Here is a 24521-nt window from a genome sequence, read left to right as displayed (position 1 = left end):
TTTTCTCACTTAAGCAAAACCACCGTGCTTTGGATCTTCTTCCCTGCGCTTGGTCCAGAATGGGCCTCCAGACAGAATGCCGGGACAATTATACATTTAGGTTTATCATCTATTTCAAATTAATATTTGTAGTATGGTATGAGGTAGAGGTCAAGATTCAGTTTTTTCTATATAGATACACAGTTGTTACAGTACCATTTGCTGAAAAGACAATCTTTTTTTTTTTTTAAACTTTTTTTTTTTAATTTTAATTTTTTTTTAAAAATTTATTTATTTATTTATTTATTTATGGCTGTGTTGGGTCTTCGTTTCTGTGCTACGGCTTTCTCTAGTTGTGGCAAGCGGGGGCCACTCTTCATCGCGATGCGTGGGCCTCTCACTATCGCGGCCTCTCTTGTTGCGGAGCACAGGCTCCAGACGCGCAGGCTCAGTAATAGTGGCTCATGGGCCCAGTTGCTCCGCGGCATGTGGGATCTTCCCAGACCAGGGCTCGAACCCGTGTCCCCTGCATTGGCAGGCAGATTCTCAACCACTGCGCCACCAGGGAAGCCCTGAAAAGACAATCTTATCCCCATCAAATTATATTGGCACCTTTATTTTAAAAAGTGTGTGTCTGTTTCTGGACTCCATCCCTTTCCATTGATCTTTGTCTGTTTTCACACTAATACTATATTATGGCTTATGACATGAATTTATGAAAGATCTAATGAGTGGTTCTGATGTGATATAAATATTTCATTTGACTTGATATAATCTTGTTTTGAAAAACTAATTTGAAATATAGTATTTCTACTAACTTGAATATAACGTTATACTAGCTCATTTAAAAAATGAATGTAGATATTTACTTTAAACATACTTGTCTTACAGAGACTTGTTAATAAAAGTGAAATTTGGAGAGAGCATTGAGGACTTACAGACCTGCCGACTCTTAATTAAACAGTACATCCCGATAGGACTTTTTGTGGATCCGTATGAGTTGTCTTCATTACGAGAGAGAAACATAACAGAGGTACAAGTGTTAGAGGGGTTTTTTTGAGAGAGAAATTATTGTAGGGATGCTATAATTTGGATTAAGGCTAAATAGGTAAGACAACATTGTAGTACTTTTGTATTGATTTTTTTAAAGTGTATAAAGTAACCTTTTAAAGATAGGACGGGAGTATTCTTTAAAAAGTGAGTGATACCTGTCATACTTGTCAGTAATAAGCCAACTAAACTGATGTTATTAAAGCTTCTCTTTGAGAAGATTAATGGTTAATAAATACTGCTTCAACAACAACTTTGTTAAATTGACATATACCCCAACACCTGTATAATTTGGGTATGGGAGGAAACAAAACAAATATTTATTGGATATCTGTATGACAAATATCTTCTTTTTTTTTAAAGGAAGCAAGGTAAAATTAAGCATTATAAGAAAGATTATGTCCCACACCCTTTACATAGATTAATCTTATAACAACCTTGGAAAGATTGCATTTTATAGATAAGGTAACAGGCACAGAGAGGCCAAATAACTTATCCAGGATCACATAGGCAAATGGAAAAGCCAAGAAATGAATCCAGGATTGTCTAATTGCAAAGTTGTCGTTCTTTTGGGAAATAAATCTTACTCCTTAGCTAAGGGTTTTGCTAACTTTGATAAGAATCACCCATGCAGGTTATTGTCTGCCTGGGAAAGTTTAATTCAGCAGTTCATATTGGACCCCCAAATCTGTTAATGACTCAAGTGATTCCTATTAAGAAATTTTGGGGAACACTGTCTTAGTTCATAGGATTATAATCTATATATGAATTTTTAAAAGGCAAAATGGATACGCTTGGAGTCATTTATGATGGCGGTATATTTCTAATTGTGGTTTAGGCCAATTTCTTCACCTGTTTTATTAAGTTTGTTTTTGAGTAGGTAATTACATTCTCATGATTCAAAATTCAGGGGGTGTAAAAATGTATACATGATAAGCTTCCACCTATTTTTTAACCCCCAGTCACCATTTCTTCCTGTGTTCTGGAAATACTGTGTTTTTGGACTCATAAGTTTCACTCAATCAAAATGTGTTCGGACTTCTGCCTTGGCCAAGTTGGAGAACAGGGACCAGATTTACTTTCCCACTTAAACAACCAAGAAATAGACAAAATATATGAAATAATGGAAAAAATAATTGAATATCAGGCAGTGAAGGCAGTGATATCTTAGAGGTGGGAAATAAATAAGGTTAGCCCTTCAGTTTTCCTAGCTTTTTGCATGAGAGTTTTCAGGCTGTAGTACAGGGAGGGTGAACCCGAGCAGAGCCTGGTGAACTTCTTGAGTTGAGGAGATAAAGGTAAGATTTGGGAAAGACCAAAGTCACTAGAATTCACTAGACAGTGTACCAGAGAGGAGAGAACTGCAAAGAGACAAACTGCAGAGATCCATAGAGGTTCCCCTCAAGTACGTAGTTGAGTATTAATTAATGCATGCATGTGAGGAAACTGCTTGATGCTGGGAAAAGAACCAAATGAAAAAATTAGAGGTAACGGTGTCTCACACCGGCTCAGTTGTAGTGCCTGTTCCCAACAACCAGACTAGGAAAATCCTCGTAATTCACTGGGCATTGGATAGATTAAACAGAAGAACTTTTACTCAGTAGTGGGGAATACTAAACCCTAGACTGCACATTGCTTCAGTCCTGCTTAACAAATTTCAAAACGAAGACCTTCCAAAAATCAAACTGTTGCAAGTAAATTTACTGCATTCCAAACAAAGCTCAAGAATATTTATAGGAATGCAGAAATATCTAGCACCCAAAAAGATCAAAATGTCTTGACTCTAATCAAAAGTTTGCAAGGATGCAAGGATGTGGGAAAATATGACCTGTAATGAGGAGATAAATGAATCAGTCAAAACTGATGCAGAACTGACCCAGATATTAGAATTAACAGACAGGCCAAGAAAATAGTTATTGTAACTGTATTCCATATGTTCAAAGAGGTAAGTAGAGAAATGGAAGATATATGAAAGGACAGTTGACCTTTTAAAGATTAAGACTACAAAGTGTGAGATGGAAAACATTCTGGATGAAATTAATGGCAGATCAATGCAGAAGAAAAGATTAATGAACTTGAAATCATAGCAATAGAAACTACCAAAAATATAAAAGAGATAGAAAAAGAAATGTAAAAAGTGAGTAGAGCATTAGTGAGTTATGGGACAACTTCAAGTGGCCCCCACCATAAGTGAAACTGGGCTGCTTCCAAGAGATGTATGCACCCCTGCACTCATTGCAGCACTGTTTACAATAGCCAGGGTATGGAAACAACCTAGGCGTCCATCAGTGGATGAACAGACAAAGAAATGTCAGAGAGAGAGATAGATATGAAAATGAGAGCTATATATAAATGTGTATATACATGTGTGTGTATGTGTGTATATATATGTGTATATACACATAAATATGTATACACACACACAGACACACAGTGGAATGCTATTCAGCCATAAAAAAGAAAATCCTGCCATTTGCAACAAGACACATGAACTGTGAGGGCATTATGCTAGGTAAAATAAGTCAGAGGAAGACAAATATTGTATGATCTCACTTATATGTGGAATCTAAGAAAAACTGAACTCAGAAACAGAGAGTAGATTGTTGGTTGCCAGGGGTGAGAATGTGGGAAAAATGGGTAGTCAAAGAGTACAAACTTCCAGTTATAAGATGAGTAAGTTGTGAAAATCTAATGTACATCATGGTGACTATAGTTAACGATACTGTATTGTATACTTGAAACTTGCTAAGAGAGTATACTTTAAAAGTACTCACCTCACACACACACACACACACATAAAGGTAATTATGTGAGGTGATGGATGTGTTAACTAATCTTATTATGGTAATCATTTTGTAATATATACATATATCAGATCTTCATGTTGTACACCTTAAACCTACACAATGTTGTATGTCAATTATATCTCAATAAAGCGGGGGGGGGGAGAGGTGTAATGGGAGTCCACAAGGAGAGAGGAAAGAGATGGAGATGGAAAAAATATTTGGAGAAATAATGACTGAGGGACTTCCCTGGTGGTCCAGTGGTTAAGAATCCTCCTTCCAATGCAGGGGATGCGGGTTCAATCCCTGATTCGGGAACTAAGATCCCACAGGCCACGGGACAACTAAGCCCATGCACCATAACTGGTGAGCCTGCGTGCCTCAACTAGAGAGCCCGTGTGCCACAAACTATAGAGCCCATGCTCTCTAGAGCCCGCATGCCACATCTAAAGAGCCCATGCACTCTGGAACCCATGCGCCGCAACTAGAGAGAAGCCTGCGTGCTGCAATGAAGAGCCTGTGTGCCATAACGAAAGATCCTACATGCCACAGTGAAGATCCGGTGTGTCGCAACTAAGACCCAACGCAGCCAGAAAAAAAGAAATAATGGCTAAGAAATTTTCAAATTTGATGAAAACTATAAACCCACATATCTACGATGCTCAAGTACAAGAAATATGAAGGAAACTACACCAAGGTACATGATAATCAAATTGTTTAAAACAATGATAATGAGAAAATCTTAAAAGCATCAAGATGAAAAAAACACATGTAAAATACAGAGGACCAAAGATAAGAATAACAGCAGATTTCTTGCCAAAAATAATGCAAACAAGAAAATGGAGTAGCATCAACTTTATTGAAAGAAAAAACCTGTGAATTTAGAATTCTGTAGCCAGTGAAAATACCTTTCAAGGTGAAGGTGAAATAAAGACTTTTTCAGAGGTACAGGCTGAAAGAATTCATTACCATCAGACCTCCAATACAAGAAATGTTAGAAGAGGTCCTTCAGGCAGAAGGAAAATGATACCAAATGAAATCTATATGTACACCAAGGAAAGACTAGCACTTGAAATGATAACTACATGGGTAAATATGACTTTTTTCTCTTATTATTTAAATTTTTCCAAGATAATTGACAAAAAATAATAACAATGTAGTGTAGCCATTCTTAACCATGTCTAAGAATAAAATGTATGATAGCACTATCACAAAAGTTGGGAAGTGAAAAATGAAATACTTTTGTAAGGTTGTTTTACTAAATGTAAGGTAGTTTAATATCACTTGAAGGTAGACTCTGCTACATTAAAGATGTTTACTATAAACCCTAAAGTAACCGTAAAAATAACAAAATAAAAAGTTGTAGTTAATATGCCAGCAAAGCGGATTAAATGGAACTATAAAAAACATTGAGTCACTCAGAAAGAAGGCAGAGAAAGAAGATAAAGGGAACAAAAAATAGACATAAGATATAGAGAACAAGATGAATTGAACTTAACCATATCAATAATCATATTAAGTGTAAATGTCTAAATATCTCCATTGAAAGGCAGAGATTTTCAGATTGGATAAGAAAGCAAGACCCAACTGTACGTTGCATACAAGAAATGAACTTTAAATTTTAAAACAAAAGATAGAACATGCTCACACTGATCAAAAGAAAGCTTCTATATTAATATTAGGCAAAGGGATTTCAGAGCCAAGACTATTACCAGTGCTAAGGAGGGTCATTTTGATAAAGGGATCAACTAATCAGAAGGAATAATAATAATCCTAAACATTTATGCCACTAATAACAGAGATTCAAAATGCACAAAGAAAAACTGGTAGAACTGTAAGGTGAAATAGATGAATCCACAGTTATAGTTGGAGACTTCGGTACCCTTCTCTCAATAATTGACATAATAAGTAGACAGAAAGTTGATAAGGATATGGAAGATTTGAACAAAACTATCGACCAACTTGACCTAATTAGCATTCATGGAACACTCCACCTGACAACAATAGAATACACGTTCTTTTTTAGGTGTACATGGAATATTTACCAAGATAGATCACTTTAGGCATAAAACAAGCCTCAGTAAATTTAGAAGAATTCAAGATGTCCAAAGAATATTCTCTGACTACAAAGGAATTAAATTATAAAGAACAGAAAGATCTCTAGAAAACCCTCAAACATTTGGAAACTGATTAGCATACTTCTAAGTAATCCATGGTCAAAGGAGAAATCAAAAGGGAAATAAAGAATTTTGGGGGCTTCCCTGGTGGCGCAGTGGTTGAGAATCTGCCTGCTAATGCAGGGGACACGGGTTCGAGCCCTGGTCTGGGAAGATCCCACATGCCACGGAGCAGCTGGGCCCGTGAGCCACAACTACTGAGCCTGCGCGTCTGGAGCCTGTGCCCCGCAACGGGAGGGGCCGCGATAGTGAAAGGCCCGCGCACCGCGATGAAGAGCGGTCCCCGCACCGCGATGAAGAGTGGCCCCCACTTGCCGCAACTAGAGAAAGCCCTCGCACGAACCGAAGACCCAACACAGCCAAAAATAAATAAATAAATAAATAAAGTAGCTATACAATTAAAAAAAAAAAAAAAAAAGAAGCCAAAGAGGAAGGCCACTTTAAAAAAAAAAAAAAGAATTTTGAACTGAATGGAAATGAAAACGCAAAATATCAGAACTAATGGGGTACTGCTAAAGCTGTGTTTAGGGGGAAATTTGTAGCACTAAAATGCCTATTTTAGAAAGAAGAGAGGTCTCAGTCAGTGTTTTCAGCTAAGCCTCCTTAATCTATGAAAAGAAGAGCACATGAAACCAAAGTAGAAGAATGTAAATAGTGAAGGTCATAGCAGAAATTAATGAACTAGAAAACAGAAACACAATAGGGAAAGCCAGTGAAACCAAAAACTTGTTCTTTAAGAGGGATAAAATTGATAGACCCTTAGCCAGACTGATTATAAAAAAAAATAAGTACTGTTAGAATTAACATCCCTGTGTCAGAAAAGTATTGTACATTTCATTTTTATAGTTTTACACTTTTACATTATACAAGTTATTCAAAGATACCGATTACTGTGTCTTAACTGGGGAGTGTTTTGGGTTGTTTTGAAAGAGCTCTAGCCTATGAGAGAAAGATCTGTTGAATGTTACAGATATGGTACAAAAGTTTTATAGCTTAATTCATTTAACTTTGCTCTGGTGGTTTATGACACGTGTAGTTGAGTGTTGTCATGAAAAAGTATAGGTCCATGTCTGTTAACCAGTGCATGTTGCTCTAGGATTAATTTTTGTTACATAATTTCAATTTCTTTTTTTATTTAATTTAATTAATTAATTAATTTATTTATCTATCTATCTATTTATTTATTTATTTATGGCTGTGTTGGGTCTTCGTTTCTGTGCGAGGGCTTTCTCTAGTTGCAGCAAGCGGGGGCCACTCTTCATCATGGTGCACGGGCCTCTCACTGTCGTGGCCTCTCTTGTAGTGGAGCACAGGCTCCAGACGCGCAAGCTCAGTAGTTGTGGCTCACGGGCCTAGTTGCTCCGCGGCATGTGGGATCTTCCCAGACCAGGGCTCGATCCCATGTCCCCTGCATTAGCAGGCAGACTCTCAACCACTGCGCCACCAGGGAAGCCCCTATAATTTCAATTTCTTGATAACATTCTGTTGCCATTGTTTTATCATGGTGAAAGTGGAACAATGAATTCTGACTTTTGTGGATCAGCGTAGAGTCACTGGACTTTTTGGGGTTGCACTGATGGTTTGGCACGTTTGGGAGATTTACCAGCATCCAACTATTGTCTAGATCACTTTTGATTGTCAGGTTATGATTTTCAAAAATATTTCTCTATTATTTTGAATCTAAAGTGATACACATACCTGTAACTCTCTTTTGAGATTTTGATCACCTGTCAATTGGTGTACCTACTTGTACATTTCCCCCTCTTCCCTATTGTACCTAGGTGTCAAGAAATTCATAGCCTAAACTCCTGAGTCGGCTCCAGGACCTCAGACTGTTGTTTGTGGACTAGCTTCTGCTGGTTCTTATTTGGTCTTGGTTTAAAATGGATTTGGGTCTCTGTTGAGGTTCATTAAAAAGAAATTATCCCCATTTAAAATTTTGAGACATAATTCACATGACATAAAATTCACCCTTTGGAAATGTGTAATTTAGTAGTTTTTAGTATATTCATAAGGTTGTGCAACCATCACCACTATCTAATTCCAGATATTTTCATTACTTGCAAAAGAAAACCCCTATAAGGCTGATTTTTGAGATTCAGATACCCAGAATAAAATTTTTTGAACCATCATCAAATAATCCTTTGACCAACAGGGCCCTACCTGAAGACCAGAATGCCATGTGTAGCAATTTGCCTCATTTTCATTATATCCCAGCTTAAATTCATATTAAAAATATTCTCAATTTTTGGCAAGTGACCATATTTTTATTTCCATGGAAAAATAAGCAATAAACAAACAAAAATAAACAAAACAGCTCAATAATTAGAGAAGCTGAAGATCATAGTACCATCATAAATTCTAAATAGCACAATCAGGAATATACTTTATGTTAGTCCTACTTACTACACTTAATTTTCAATTAGATACATGGGCTATTTTATATTACTTAACCTAATTGAATAGGAGAGTCAGTTTGACCTGGCTTTGAATCTTGTCTCCTTTACTTATTAGCTACAGTATATTGTTTATCCACCCTGATACTTTGTTTGCTCATTTATATAATGGGGCTAAGAGTTCCTACCTGATAGGGCTCTTGTGAAAATTAAAGGAGATAACATATATAAACCACTTAGTGAAATACCTAAGTACTCAAAGAAGGTTATCTTTATTATCCTGTCATCTGTGTTGACGAGATAGAAAATTTGGGCTTATGTGTTATTTTGATTTGTAACTAGTTGTACCCAAAGAGAGTTCATTAATAAATTTCTAGCAGGAGGTCTCTAGTAAAATTCCTTAGGGGTTTGCTCGTGTGATCCTCCTGGTCAACGTTTTTATCCTTAGATAAAAATACGGAAGACACAGTTATCAAGTTCATAAATGTTACATAAATGCTGGTTGACAGATTGGGATTTCAATTAAATCTCAACAGCATAGAAAAAAATGGACTGTAGCCAGAAAGATAAATTTAATAGAGAGAGATATAAAGCCCTGCATTTAATTAGTAAAACATCAATTACTCGAAAAAATAGGATGGGAGTTAAAGTTTTGTGCAAAAAGTTCAAATGAAAAATATAAGGATGAATAGGCAGAGCACAGGGTCAGTGAAACTATTCTGTATGATACTGTAATGATGGATACGTGTCATTTTACATTTGTGAAAAATCCATAGAATATACAATGTAAAGAGTGAACCCTAACTTAAACTATGGACTTTAGTTAATAATAATGTTCATCAGTTGTAACAAATGTACCAAACTGTTGTTAATAATAGAAAAAACTCTGAGTGTGTGTGGGAGCTGTGGGGAGTATGTGGGAATGCTGTTATTTTCTGCTCAGTTTTTCTGTAAAACTAAAACTGCTCTAAAAAATGAAATCTATTAATTAAAAAAAATAATATATAGAGAGCTGGTATATAGATATGTGTCACACTGAAATGAGGCTGCTAAAAAGCTAATGCAGTTTTTACACCTAGAAACTGAAACAAAAAAAAAGCTAATGCAATTTTTGCTGAAGAAGGTAGTGTCGCTACTATTTTCTCTGAGTATTTTGGAAGGCAACTGATAAGATGAATGGTTTAGAAACCATGTCATGAGAAACCAAGAAAACTGCATATTTCTCTGGGGAGGAGGAAACTTAGTGGAGGCAGTGTGGTTGCCTTCTGATGTATAAGGGACCCTTAGTAAAACAGAGGACATATTTATTGCAGATATTGTAAGTATCGACAATTGGTGAATTATTATGGGTCAGAGCATCAAGTTTCTACTAATAAAAAAGGAATAATTTTAACAGTACATAAAGTGAGATGACTCAAAATAATGAACTCCCTACCAGTCATTGAAAGCATTAAAATAGTGGCTGGATATTTGATAAATACCCTCATGGAACAGTGGTTTAACTTGATTACCTCTAGGTTCCTTATGACTCAAGATTATATAATTCCTTGACCTTTGCCAATAAGTTCTGTTACTCCTGTGATGAACAGAGAAGAAGCAACATGTGAAAATATAGCACTTGGTATCACTGTCAAATAGAAGAATTAGAATGCTCTCTGTGGTGGGTAGAAGCTAATGCTGGTTTTTTCTCTTTCCATAAAGAATCTAGAGAAAACTTGCGTGTGTGTATGCATACACACACACACACGAACACAGATTATATAATGTTGATATACATGTGTATGTGTGCGCATATGTATATATGTGTGGTTTCACACATAAATATGTATGTATGTGTATATGGATACATTTGTAAGTTAGGGCTAATTTCTGCCACATATGCAGTTTTACTTTTGGTGTAGAATACTTACTTTAAAATGTTTTTTACCATATTATTTTTTAAAAGAATCATTTACCATTTTTTCCATTAACTTTTTATGCCCAGTATGGAAAGAGTGCTGACCTTTGCTTAGACTTCCTGACCGCAGTGCTCTATCTTACTCACTACCATCTTACTTCTGTGAAGAACAGGAAATTAGCAGAATGACACCAATCATTTTAACCCAATACTGGGTTAACTGTTTTTGTCATAGTTTTCATACTTATTGAATAATGCTATATTTATTCATGAAATGTATTTTCTTAGTACCTGTGTAGTTACCTAAACAAAGGTTGATAAGGAAATTACATAGAAATTTTTATTATGGGGAAATTTCACACCCCAGAGTATAGTTTCCTCAGTTTACTTTTAGTAAATGTCCATTAAACACACATCACATCTTGTGTTTTCTACTTAAAATTGAGGATGGAAGGGGAATGGAAATTGTTTATAAGGGGGGTGTTTTGACATTTTTGTTCATCTATATAACAATCTTCTGGTTTTATTTTTTTTTTAATCTTCCTCATTCATTTCTTCTGGACTAATATTTGTTTTCTTTTTGACAGGCAGTGATGGTTTCAGAAAATTTTAATATAGAGGCTCCCAACTATTTGTCCAAGGAGTCTGAAGTTCTCATTTATGCCAGACAGGATTCACAGTGCATTGATTGTTTTCAAGCTTTTTTGCCTGTGCATTATCGCTATCATCGGCCACATAGTAAAGATGGAGAAACCTTTATTGTGCTCAATAACCCAGATTTATTGATGTATTGTGACCAAGGTAAGGATTGCAAGTCTTTTTGGAGAGTTGAAAATAAAATTAAAGGTATGATGGTAAGTCTGAAGTCAAGGACGGTGATGACAAAATCATGTTTCTTTTTTCTTTCTTTTAAACTTTTTGATTGTAAAATAAAGCACAGATATAGAAAACTTCACAGATATATAGTTTAGTGACTTATTAGAAGGCAAATACCCATGTAACTACCACCCAGGTCAAGAAACAGAACTTTGCCAGCTGCCCTCGCAGGAGCCCCACGTGTCCAGTCCCAATCTCCTTTCCTGTAAGAGTAACCCACTCTCCTGACTTTTAATCACTTCCTTATGCTTCTTTATACTTTTATCACTCAAGTGAGCATTCTTAGACGCTGTAGCTTAGTCTTGCCATTTAAAAAAAATGTTATTTCCATTAAGTCTCTTAATTTACAGATTTCCCCTCTATCTCCTTTAAAAAAAAATTTATCTGTTGAAGAACCAGGGTCATTTGAGACCCTATCATTGTTGGGGTTTGGGTGATTATACTTATTAGTTCATCTGACTTCTTTATTACTTGGAAATTGGCAGCTGGCTTGAGAGGTGTGATCAGATTCAGGTTTGATTCTTTTGGCAAGACTATAGGTGGTGCTGTGTTCTTTTATGAGTGGGCATATAATGTCTGGTTGTTTCTTTTTTCAGCCATTGATCCTTATTACTCCTTTGCTGCTTTCTGTTTCTTCATACTGATACTGCAGGATTTGTAGCTGTTAGTGCTTTGTGTCCACTCACATGTACTTTGGTGTTTAGGGGGGATACTTTGTCACCTAGTTTTGTTGTAAAAGTTGTCTATGAGTTATTGGGTTTGTGTGTGATTGTTCTTTCTGCTTTTATGTGTGGATTTTTTTTTTTTTGGCTGCGTTGGGTCTTTGTTGCTGCATGCGGGCTTTCTCTAGTTGTGGCGAGTAGGGGCTACTCTTCGTTGTGGTGCGTGGGCTTCTCATTGCGGTGGCTTCTCTTTGTTGCAGAGCACGGGCTGTAGGCACGAGGGCTTCAGTAGTTGTGGCTCGCGGGCTCTAGAGCTCAGGCTCAGTAGTTGTGGCGCACGGGCTTAGTTGCTCCACGGCATGTGGGATCTTCCTGGGCCAGGGCTCGAACCCGTGTCCCCTGCATTGGCAGGTGGATTCTTAACCACTGCACCACCAGGGAAGTCCGTATGTGTGGATTTGAGTAAATTAAAAAACTATGCTCTTATCATTTTCAGTCTTCCTACAATCAAGACTTTAAGAAGCCCCTTTCAGATTTCGGGTCTTTGTGTCTCCAAACAGAAGTCAGTAGCACTGTTACTAAAGATCGGCAGATAGAAAGTTTTTAATCATACATTTGCTGTCATCATATATTTCATGATGAGAAAACTTAAAAAGTATTCAACTGTGTTAGCTTTGTTTATCCAACCTAGTTTTCTGTTTCTTTTCATGGTACCTTTTACTTACCCTAAATAAACTTTGGAAAAGTGCCCCCTCCCAAGAGAGCACCTGGGGTTCTGGAATTGTTCGTTTTTTGGGTCTGAGAGTTCTTTACACGGGTGTATTTTTTCTATGGAAATTTATCAGGTTGTAGGTTTAGGATCTGTTCATTTTTCTGAGATATGTTATAATTCAAAAAAAGTTTAAGTTAAAAAAAAATGGCCCCTGGTGTAGTGGGATTTGTTAAGAAGTCATGCTCAACTTCTATACAGTCTTTGTAATTTTATAATTTCCTAGGCATCCACTTAGAACAGGCTATTAAACTAAAACAGCACGTGATAGTTGGGTCCAAATCATGTACATTGTGTATTAAAATATTTGAATACTCATATCCCAACATGAAAGACTGGCCTAGTCTCTAGTCCAGATCAGTTTTCTGATATGGTGTTCTACCACTTTTTCTCAGAGTTTCCAATTTTGAAATGCTGGGCTCAGTCAGAAGTGACAGCTCCTTGTGCTTTGAACAGTAAGGATAACTGCCAATGGAACAATATGAAATATAAATCAGTAAGTTAATATTTTATGTTGTTTTAGGTCATGCGGCCTCATATAAAACTCTTTCTATAATGTTTCTGCCACGTTTAAGGGATTAGCATTTTATATTCTATCATAGAAAGCTGTTTTTTTGTTTGTTTTTAATGTTGTTTCTTTGTTACTAATGGCAACAGTCATAGAATCATTTAATTTGGGGGGTGGGGATTTAGAGTTAGTCCCAGTGCCTCATTGATCCAGAGCTTAAGTATAGCTGATGTGCTTTTTAAAAGTGTGGAATGGTAAAGAAAAACAGTGGTGTGTCCATCTGATTTTAATCAATAAAACTTCACTTTATTTAGAACTTTTTATTAATTTTTGAGCAACAAAATGAATTAGTTGACTGCATTATATTACACAGAAAAAGTGAAAAAAGGACAGTAAAACTCTAAAGTTGTATCATTTCTACTGTGGTTAAGTTTTTAGACAGTTGTATTGTTATTATAAATCTAAATTTAGGCTGTTTCAGGCCATTTTTAGCGTTTTAACCTCCCAACTTGTTTTCAGTTATTAAATTAGGTAAGTATTAGTACTTCATTAACACTGGCTTTGTCTAAGGAGTCTATAGTTTTCTACTTACCCTCTTGAGCTAACATAGTCTACTTTCCTCTCTTCAGACTGATAAGTCTTTGTACAACATATCTCTTTTCTTTCCCTCTTTTTTTCTGTTCTTTTGTTACTCTTTTAAGAGCTGCCTTTTAACTGATGCTTGTAGTATCTGAATTTCTCTTTGTTCCTAATTCTCTTTAAGACCTGTTTTCTTTGGTTGAATGGCACAATCTGTGTCATTATTTTTACAATATATTTTTACAAGGAGTCAAATGAGTTTGCAACAAAAGTTAAAAAAATTTAAAAATTTAGACTAGCAGACAATGTAACTGTCAATCAGATAAACATAAAGCAGATTTGTTCATATGTGTGGATATTTAGATTTGAAGTGTTTTCCTTGTAGTTGCTTAGAAGTATGTCTACCAGCTAACTCAGAAAACCACTACTGACAGTGAAGACCTACTGCAAAGCCTATTATTTTGTATTGGAGAACCTTCTTTGAACAGACAGTTGGAAAGATGTATGATTGTGCTAATATCTTATGCAACATAAATTTGCTTTTGAGATTTCTATTGCCATAGAGTACCTGAATTTTTTTCAAACTCTAAAATACATCTGGAGAATTACATTTGATTTTCTTATGTGAATGAAGAGTATGATTAATATTTACACTATTTATGATGTATTGGTTTAAAAAATTTGTGGTGTGCATTGCTACACAATAAATAATCACTCTATTAAAACATTTTAAATTCAGTTCTCTTTAAGACCATGTAACTTGAAATAGGAGGTCGTAATTAAGTACGTTGATTTTTTTCTTTGTTACATTTCTTGTTTATATATACCAGAAAAATAGGTGACCATTACTAAGATGGTGATCTGTACTAAGGCTTGTTTTAAAATGACATTATTTGAAAGATAATTTTAGGTGGTACTTTGTTACAGATTGTGTTGGTAACTTCTTTTGGGAATGTGAAAGTGTAATGCATGCCATTTATAAAAAGAAACCAAAAATAAAAGAATTCCCAAGTTACCTAAATTTTAATGTTTTTCAAAACCTATTTTTAAACCATAAAATTTCCCAAAGTTTCTAATTGAACCCCTTTATCTTCAAAACCAAATAGAAAATAGAAACCAAGTTGAACATAGGAGAACTTTTGTATTGCTAGTCAGTATTGCAACTACTTGGATGTTTTAAAAACAGTAAAGGACACATTCAATTGTGTAATTTGTGAATAATAAACTTTAAAAAAAATTTTTGGCTGCATTGGGTCTTCGTTGCTGCACGTGGTCTTTCTCTAGTTGTGGCGAGCGGGGACTACTCTTCATTGCAGTGCACAGGCTTCTCATTGCGGTGTCTTCTCTTGTTGCAGAGCAAGGCTCTAGGTGTGCAGGCTTCAGTAGTTGCAGCATGCAGGCTCGGTAGTTGCAGCACGTGGGCCCTAGAGTGCGTGGACTTCAGTAGTTGCGGCGCATGGGTTCAGTAGTCGCGGTGTGCGGGCTCTAGAGCGCAGGCTCGGTAGTTGTGGCACACGGGCTTAGTTGCTCCGCGGCATGTGGGATCTTCCTGGACCAGGGATAGAACCCGTGTCCCCTGCATTGGCAGGGGGATTCTTAATCACTGAGCCACCAGGGAAGTCCTAACAAACTTTTAAAAGCTGTTTGAGGAGAGAAACAGCAAAACAGGAATGAATGGATCCTTTAGTTTTATTGTTGTTTTAATGTTTTTCCTCTAGGGCTTCAACTTCTAGATAATTCTGTATTCTAATATGAAACATAGTAAGAGGAAGTAAATGTTTATATTGATTACAGAGGTGACATTAGGATATAGCCAGTATTTTTAAACAATATACTCAACTCTATGTAAAAAGCAGAAAAAGTCAAAGCTAATGAGAATTTAAGAATTATTGTGGGAATTGAGTCTGATTCTGTTACATTAACTGAAATGTTGAATTTAAAAGAATCATTCAAATAATAATGTTATATGTAATATAGCAATGGCTGAAGGATATTTAAAAGAAAAAAGAAAAAGTTAAAATTAAAAATCAAGAAGTAGTGGTTTCACCTTAGGACATTGATCTTAAATGTCTTTAACTTCTCTATCCATCTTTCTCCCTAGGTATATAAGAATGCGAATCTACAGGTTCCAGTGGGACTGACCGTACATACCTCTTTAGTGTGTTCTGTGACTCTGTTTATTACCATCTTGTGTTCTACTTTAATCCTTGTGGCTGTTTTCAAATATGGCCATTTTTCCCTGTGAGTTTTATGTAGTTAAATGCTTTCCATAAACCTAAATAAGACCTATTCATTTGCGACTAGAAGTGTTCTAGAATTATGTCATTACTTTTGTCTTTCGTCTTCATTTATGGCTAATATTATGTTTACTAGAGGAAATTCTGGATGATTCTCAGCTAATTTCAAAATTCAGTGCTCTGTTGTGTAGACCTCTCATAATCCTCAAGCATCAAGTGCCAATAGAGGAAACTTAATTGTGTTAAATTAATATTTATCTTGTGAGAAGTGACTTTATCTTCATTTGTGTTATAAATGAGTACTTTATATATTAGAGACAAATTATCGCTAAAAATTGAGAAAATTGTTATGAATAAGATTAATTTGGATGAATCAGAGTTTATTTAAATGTTAATTTTATGAGAATATTAATTTATCCAGTGTTTCAAAGAAAATCATTAAAGTAGGACAGCTAAGAAATTATTAATATCAAAATTGATTTTTCCTTAAAGCATTTCCATTCTCCTTTTCTATTTTATAATACTGCTTTTGAATATATGAATTGGCAAAGGTCTTGATGAAATTAAGATTAAAGAGTATATTTTATTAAGTTGTACAGTTACAAAACTTTGTTGAATCTTCGGGCGATTTTTTAAAAAAACAAAAGGTCTTGATTTACTGTTTTCCTTTGTAAAAATTAGAAAATAAAGTAAATGCCGTAAGCTAATTAAAAAATAAAAGGGCAAGCATGTTTCAAAACAGAAGCCAAAAAACTGGGGTATGTTGGCATTGTTTGTTTTCTGTGGCATAATGGGATATGATGTACTTTATATATGCTATCACTGGTTAATTTCCTAAAACACTCTGGTGTTTTTATGGAATAAATCTTTCATAATTTGGCACGTATAGTTTGACCTACTAATAACAGTTCTTTTTTAAGATGTGTTTGAGAACTTATGTATTGAGAAAGGCAACCCAATGCCATAAAGCAGAAATATTAGAGATCTTTAAAATGATGAAAATTTCAACCCAGTCTTGTTTCATAGCTGTTTAGTATTTTCTTATAAGACAGAATTCCATGTCTTTTTTTCACAGTGGGATTAATATAGTGGCTTGAAATAGAATTATATGTCAGTAAAGATTCAGTAACATCAACAACATTTTGGAATATGGTTAGTCAGGTGAGGGAACACGGTACTATTTAACCTCTTAAGTGTGTGTGTGTGTGTGTATTTTCTTTTGCACATCGAAGCCAAGTTCCTCAGTATTTAAATGTTTTCAAGTTAATATTTGAGATTGTGGCTTGGAACATGATTCAGCCATTTTCTCATTTATACAGGTATTCAGAAATGTAATAAAAATGTGAATGTGAGTGAAGATACTTTGATATGACTTTTCTTGCCTGATAAATACTTGCAGATGACATCACTTTTAATATAACAGAGCATTTCTGGTTTTGAACTCTTTGTATTATCTTCTTTGGATACTTAAGAAAGGAATAAGCACTTTATTTTTTAAATCAGTTTTGTAATTCTGTGTGTGGTCTTTTTTGTTTATAGCCAAGAAAATGGGTATTGTTCTGCTGGTCATTGTGTTCCAGTATTTGTTCCACTTTTATGGTTTATTTTTCTTAAAGTATCATGTAATGTTCTTTGGATGAAAATAACAGAGACTCAACTAAGGGTGGTGATGGGGTAGAGATTGGTGTGTGTGTGTGTGTGTGTGTGTGTGTGTGTGTGTGTGTGTGTGTTTCTCAGCCACTCTACTAGGAACTTAGATTATTTAGCTAGATCTCATGGAGGATAGTACATATGTGACTTGGGAACTGAGAAAATATTGATATATTTCTGCTCTAATGATTTCAGAATATAATGAGTTTAAGGATTACTCTAGTCACATAGTCTATTCATCTCATGCTACTCACCTATATTTTGATGATTGATACTAATTGATATGATATGGAGATAAAGAACTTAGGGTGAGGTGACTAACACCTACCTGTATTATTCTTCAAACTTACAAAATATACTACCGGCAGGTAGTTGAATATATGGTTTAGTAGGCTGTGAGAGAATGAAATAATATAGAGAATTGTCGTAGTCAGTGATAGGATGGTAGGTTTAACTGCCTATCTGATTTCTTGCACCTCAGACCTTACTTCTGGGATTACCTTCCTCCTGAAGTATATCTTTTTAAGATGTTCCTTTAGTAGGTCTCTGTGGTTGATAACATCTCTGTTTTTGCTTGATGATATCTTTATTTCACCCTCACTCTTATTACTGATAATTTAGCAAGATATATACTTCTTAGTTTAGTTATTTTCTCTTGGTAGTTTGAAAATATTTTTCCATTGTCAGATGGCACACATTGTTGCAGTCAAGAAATCTATGCTAAATTTAATAGTTGTTTCTTTGTAGCGGTGTCTTTTTTTTCTGGTTTCTTTATCTTTGGTATTCTGCAGTTTCACTTTGATGTGTTTGAGAAGATTTCCTTTACTTATCCTGTTTGGAATTCACTTTGCTTCCTGAATCTGAAGGTTCTTGTCTTTAATACATTCTGGAAAATTCTTAGCCATTATCTCATCATATACTGCCTCTTTTGTTTTCTCTTTTTACTCTCCTGAATTTCTCATTAGGCAAATGGTATACCTTCAAAATCTATCCCCATGTCTCTCAGTCTTTCTTTCATATTTCCTCTGTCTTTGGGCTGCTGTCAGTAATTTCTTTTGATCTGTCTTCCAGTTTATTAATTCTCTCTTCAACTGTGTGTAATCTATTTAACCCAAACTTTGGCTTTGGTTTCAATTATTATATTCTTTATTTCTAGAAGTTCTACTTGGCTCCTTCTCAAAGCTTCTTGGTCATTTTTTAAAAATAGTATCTTGTTTCTTGTTTAAAAATAGTATCCTGTCTTACTTTGCTTAATCATTTTAATAAACTTATTTTATATTCTGTAATCAATAATTCCAATATCTAAAGTTCATGGGCTTCATTATTCTGTTTATGGTTTCTGGTGATTCACTTCTGGCTTATTTTCTCAGATGTATTATATTTTGGGTGCTCATGTTTAACTTTTGATAGCCTGTTTGTCTGTGGAAATCCTTTCAGTCCTGTGTTGAGAGTGAACCTGTGCAGTGAAGATTTGTGTTTGTTTCTTCCAGGCCTCCAAGCATTACCAGCCTGGGACATTTTCTTGACTAAGTTTCCTGGGCAGTGTAGGTACTATAAATTTGAACTTTCAAACCCATGTGAGGGAAAGTTTGTGGTTATGAATTCTAAAGGGAAAGTTTTTTTCCCCTCGATGCCAAAGTCCAGGCTAAAACTTACCAGTATCTGCATATCGCCCTGGGTTGGTCCAGGGAATTTTTTTTTTTCCAGTGTATTCTTAGAGGGTACAGCCCTTTGAGTTTTCCAGCCTTGTGCAGGATTATAATCCCAATACCTTCTACAGGCCCAAGGCCTTGTCTTTGGTCTCTTGTCTTATGTGCAGCCAGTAAAACCATAGATTTTTCTGAGATAAGTAGGTTCTTTCAACACAACACAACACAATAGGCTTCACTGACCTGGTTACTACTCTGGTTTCTTGCTCCCCCCTTTGGGTTGAATGTGGAGTTTGGAAGACTATCAGATGTATTCCTCTTTCTTCCTTGAAAGCTTAGTTATGCCTTTGAAAGGATGTTCTATTTTATCCAGCATTTTGTGTGTTTAATAGTGGGACTGTTTTTCAAGTTACCTAATAGCGTGCCATATTGCTCCTTGAATCCCTTCTCTCGTACTCTCTGTATCAGTTGAGTTTTTCACTCTACATCTATCAGTAAGAACAGTCTGGCTACTACCTATCTGCACTTCCACAGCTATTGCTCTAGCATCAGTCATGATTAATGCCTTCCTAGTTCATTCCCTTCTATTCTTGCATCTCAATACTCCATTCTCCATGTAGCAATCTAGTGATCTTTTTTTTTAAAAATAACTTTATTTATTTATTTTTGGCTGTGTTGGGTCTTTGTTGCTGTGCGCGGGCTTTCTCTAGTTGCGGTGAGCAGGGGCTACTCTTCGTTGCAGTGCGTGGGCTTCTCATTGTCGTGGCTCCTCTTGTTGCGGAGCACAGGCTCTAGGCTTGCAGGCTTCAGTAGCTGTGGCACGTGGGCTCAGTAGTTGTGGCTTGCAGGCTCTAGAGCTCAGGCTCAGCAGTTGTGGAGCACGAGCTTAGTTGCTCCGTGGCATGTGGGATCTTCCCCGGCCAGGGCTCAAACCTGTGTCCCTTGCATTGGCAGGCAGATTCTTAACCACTGTGCCACCAGGGAAGCCCTCTAGTGATTGATCTTAAAGTGTAAACCAGGTAACATCACTTCCTTACTTACAACTCTTAAACTTCTTGGAATCAAGTCCAACCTCCTTACCATGTCATTTAAGATCCTTCCTGACCTGAATCTTGTCTTCTCTAGCGTTTTTTCCCACTATGCTACTCTTCTTGCACTAAACTGCAGTTACACAGGCTTTCTTAACTGACCTTAGTAAGTTCTTTTCTTCTTCCTTCTGTCTGTAATGCTCCTGGGAGCTTCTCATGGCTAACTCTTTCTGTTCTCAGCTTAAATGTCACCTCATTAAAGATGCCTTCCCTGGCCACCTTATCCAAAGTAATCATCCTAGTTTTTCCCTCATACCAGATATCACTATTTTAATTATTATGTTTTCATATTTGTAAGTTCCACAAAGACAAAGTGACTTGTATTCACCCTTGTATCCCTGATATATCCAGCAGTGTCTGGTACATATTAGACACTGAAATATTTGTAGAATCAGTGAATACATTAATGAACTCATCCATGGATAAAACATAGAGGCCTTAATTTGCAAGGAGGTGGGGCTTAATTTAGCACCAAAGTATATTAAGAGCTGTAGGTAAAAAGCAAAATGGATAGTGGATGAATTCCCAGGAACGCGTATCCTAGAGCAGTTTCATATAACAGGAATCGTCTTTCAGCATCTTTGGTTGGCCACAGACCTGACTGGAGGCAATGCTGAATTACATGAGGAAGTGGCGGTGTCTCTCAATATAAAGAATACCCAAAAAAGGCGGGGGGTTGCGGGGTACGGGGCTGGGGGGTGGCGGAGATAAGTGGTACACACCTCCAAACTACAACTCCCAGCAGGCCCCGCGTGAGCCCGCCCACTGGGAGGCGGTGCCCGTCTCCGCCCCGTGGAGCTCCCTGCTTCGGCCCCACCCCTCCCCGCTCCGCGCCGTAGCCCTCCCCCAGGGTTGTGGCCACGCGCAGCGGCGGCGGTTGTTCCGCTTCCCCTCTGGCCTGGGCCGTCGCCATTGCCGAAGGCTCCCTACCCTCCCTTCCCGGCGCCCGCGGGGCTCGGCTGCCGCCCGGCCTAGCAATAACAGCAGCTACGTTCCAGCGCGGTTCCTCTTCCCGCCCCGCTTCCCTTTCCCTCCCCTCCCGGCCCCGTGTCGCGCGCTTGCTCGGGGCGGCTCCTGAGCTCGCCGGGAGCTCGGCCGGAGGCTCCTCGCTGGGGCGGGGACCTTTCCTCGCTTGGGGTAAGTGTGCAGACAGGCCGGGACGCGGGCCGTCGCTCTTCCTTCTTCCTTCTCCGCGGCCTGGCCGGCGCGAGCGACCCGGGGCAGCTAACCTGCCCCGCGCGGGGCCGGGAAGCCGCCACCTGCGTGCCTGGAGCCGCAACTCTTGGGGCGGTGGCTCATTGTCTGCGCCCTCCGGCTGTTTTCTTCCCCGACTGTAGCCTGAAATGGGAAGCTTGCTGGGCTGGTGAGGTCTCACTCTTCCTGGACCCGGCCCTACCCTGAACCCTGTCGCGCCACAGTCTCTGCCCTGTTGATCTCCCTTCCATCGCGTTTCCAACCTCCTTTTCTCCATTTACTTTTGTGTTGTGCAAAACGTTGCGGGTTTTGTTCCTCGATTTTTTCGTCTGTTACAGAATCCTAGCCCCTCCTTGCTGTCTCTCTGGTCATCCCAGTTTCTTTGCTTAGGCATATTGTCTAGGGTCCCTTTACTGTTTTCTAAACTGCAATCTGTGCTCTCTTCCATATTCCGCGTTAGTAGAAACGAATAGTTTTCCGAGGGTTTGAGGGCCTCCGCTTAAGAACAGAACTTTCGGATCTTCTCGTGATTTCTGTTTGATCTTCAGCCAGGAGGTGAATATTTGCTTCTTTAGGTAACTTAGGTGAAGGTTGACTTTTACCATGTTTGGCTTTCTTTCAAACAACATACACAACATGTTGCCGAATATTCCTCAGTGGACTCAACCTTTTGACTAATTCTTTAAAGATAGAGTCATCCAAGAACTGAAGAGTGGAAAGTAATTGCCATTGTCAGTCGTTGTGGAGTTGTACTACCAGTCCTTGTATCTTATCTTTAATGGGAATTCTCTGGGCAGTGCGAGCGTGATTTCTTTCCTCCTTGATAAATAATGCTAACTCCCACTGGTATAATTATCTGTTTTATTTTACAAGTGATCTGTAGTTTTTGTTTTCTTTTTAAACCTCTGTAAAAAGACAATCAAAATGGTTAGGCCTAAAATTAGACTACGACGAGCAGTGTTTTGGATCAAGGTTGTGCACGTCACGTTTTTTCCCCTGCTCTGTTTGACTCTTCCGCTCTTGTAAGTAGGCAGGATATTGAAATGTAGAAGAATTTGCTCTGGGGGTTTTGTTTTTGTAGGTTTATTCAAAACAGTAACATTAAATAAAGTTAGATTGGGATGAGGCAGTGAACAGTAATTTTTAAAGCAGGTTAGAACTTGTCAACTTTGCCAGGAGCTCTGTGGCATTTGTAAAACACACTCATAATCACATATATATTTTGTATATATGTATGAAAAAAATATATATATAAATGAAAAATTTTTGTTCATGTTCTCCTATTAAGGGTGTTGATTTGTTAACTCTTTTCATCCTTAGCTTTTAAATCTTTCTAGTAATTAATTAACCAGAAACACTGATTTGCATTATGAAAAATGAACCTTAAAATGTTTCTGACCCGTAATATATGTAGGTCTTAAACTCACTTTCATGTTTTGGTGAAAGAGGTTGACCTAAGTTCAGTGAATTCTGTGTTTTCACTTCAATTCTGTCATTTTGGTAGTGTCAGTTGTCCTTAATTCAATGAGAGGTCTTCTTGGCCTAAGGGGTTAAGGTCTAGAAATGTTGGAGTGTGAAACTAGGTCTGTTGATGTCAGCTTCTCTGCCAGTTCTTTCTACAAACAAACGCTTTTACTGAGGAAGAGTTCTGGGTATTCTGCTTCTCTCAGGACCTTGATTCTGGTTTACAGTTATTCAAAGAGAGAGTTATTCTTTTGGACTTTGTGACATTAAATACTAGCCTTGAAAACCCGAATTCATAAAGTACGTTTGTGGTTGGAGTCTATCTACTAAACAAATGAATAAGGGGTTCCTATGATTCTCTGATCTTTATGAAAGGGCGATTTCCAAGTAGACGTGGTTAACAGTGGTGTATCTTTTCAATTGTACTTTTTTAAAGAGAAAACTTAGAACTTGTTCAGGTAGCTAAAGATAAACTTTCAGTTATTCTTTTTAGAAGAGAGAGACCTCGTTCAAGAAGCTAGGGATGAAATAAATAGGTAGGTATTGTTAAATTCTTCCTATGTTTAATCTGTCAATATTGATTATTCTAATATTTGAGTATAATATTTCTTTTGGCTTTCTGAATTTTCTACTTATGATTAAAGTATGAAACTGCACCTTCTTCAAGTCTTTAAAGCTTTTGGGTTCTGATCAATTTGTTTTCAAAAGCCCTTCCAGTTAGTTAGAGGGGGTAATTCCAGACTAATCAGGGAGGGTGTTAAGTTACTTGCGAATCTGAGTTGTCCCTGGTATCCTTTTTGTACCTTGGTAGAAGCAGAAAGAGATGGAAAAAAATAGCCCCCGTTGCCTTGAAGAAATACTGATTATTTTCTTCTGTGACCAGAATTGAGTTTCACTACTTCTTCATTTTACGATCACTAACCTGAATAAGAGTAGTCAGTCTGAACATTCATGCCGGATTTCAGAGGTCTAGCTTCTTATCTTTGAGGTACAGTAGTACTTGTCATTCCATGTATCACAAGTGGTGAGGAGCTGGAGACCTGGGTTTGAATGCTAGCTCTTCCACTTGACCCTGGGCAAGATACATATTCTTTTCAGGCTTGTTTTTTTCATCTGTAAAATGAGGATTAATAATAATATAATACACATTTCATAGGGCTATTTAGAGCAAATGAGATAATGCAGGGAAAAGTACTTAGCAAATGCAGTGTTTAAGTGATTAATAAATGTTAGTTATTATTAATATTAATATTAATAATATTAATAGTTAATATTCCATTCTGAAATAGGTTTTATATTTAATTGCTTCTACAGCAAATGTTATACTTCCAAACTTAGATTTAAGACTGCTTTCTGAAAGTGATTGGAATCTCAGGGCCAAGTTTCTGAGACCATAACTGTTAAAAATTACTTTTCAGGAAAAAAAATAGTTTCATCACTGAAATAAAATACAGGTTTTTTGAATACATGTTTCTCAGATTTTAAAATAGGCATACTTCTCATAGAAAATTTAGGAAGTAGTGAAGACTATTAAGGAATGGGACAAAAATTACTATACAAAAA

At 36.9% G+C, this 24521-nt stretch overlaps 2 protein-coding genes across 2 annotated transcripts in view; both read left to right on the top strand.

Annotated features, from left to right (window-relative positions):
• Positions 1-24521, top strand: part of PIGX (phosphatidylinositol glycan anchor biosynthesis class X) — a 90735-nt gene that overhangs the window by 17831 nt on the left and 48383 nt on the right. The window contains exons 4-7 of the mRNA XM_057544927.1: positions 871-1012; positions 10870-11083; positions 12985-13085; positions 15778-15917. Of these exons, the coding sequence (XP_057400910.1) occupies positions 871-1012; positions 10870-11083; positions 12985-13085; positions 15778-15917 (597 nt within the window). The remainder of the gene's footprint in view (positions 1-870; positions 1013-10869; positions 11084-12984; positions 13086-15777; positions 15918-24521) is intronic.
• Positions 21144-24521, top strand: part of PAK2 (p21 (RAC1) activated kinase 2) — a 91960-nt gene continuing 88582 nt past the window's right edge. Inside the window, exon 1 of the mRNA XM_057544891.1 lies at positions 21144-21437. The gene's annotated coding sequence lies outside the window, so the exon portion shown is untranslated. The remainder of the gene's footprint in view (positions 21438-24521) is intronic.

Source organism: Balaenoptera acutorostrata, chromosome 4 (genome assembly GCF_949987535.1).
Source record: "Balaenoptera acutorostrata chromosome 4, mBalAcu1.1, whole genome shotgun sequence".
NCBI classification, from domain to species: domain Eukaryota; kingdom Metazoa; phylum Chordata; class Mammalia; order Artiodactyla; family Balaenopteridae; genus Balaenoptera; species Balaenoptera acutorostrata.
Note: the sequence above shows the minus strand (reverse complement) of the source record. Positions and strands in the feature narration are given on the sequence as shown.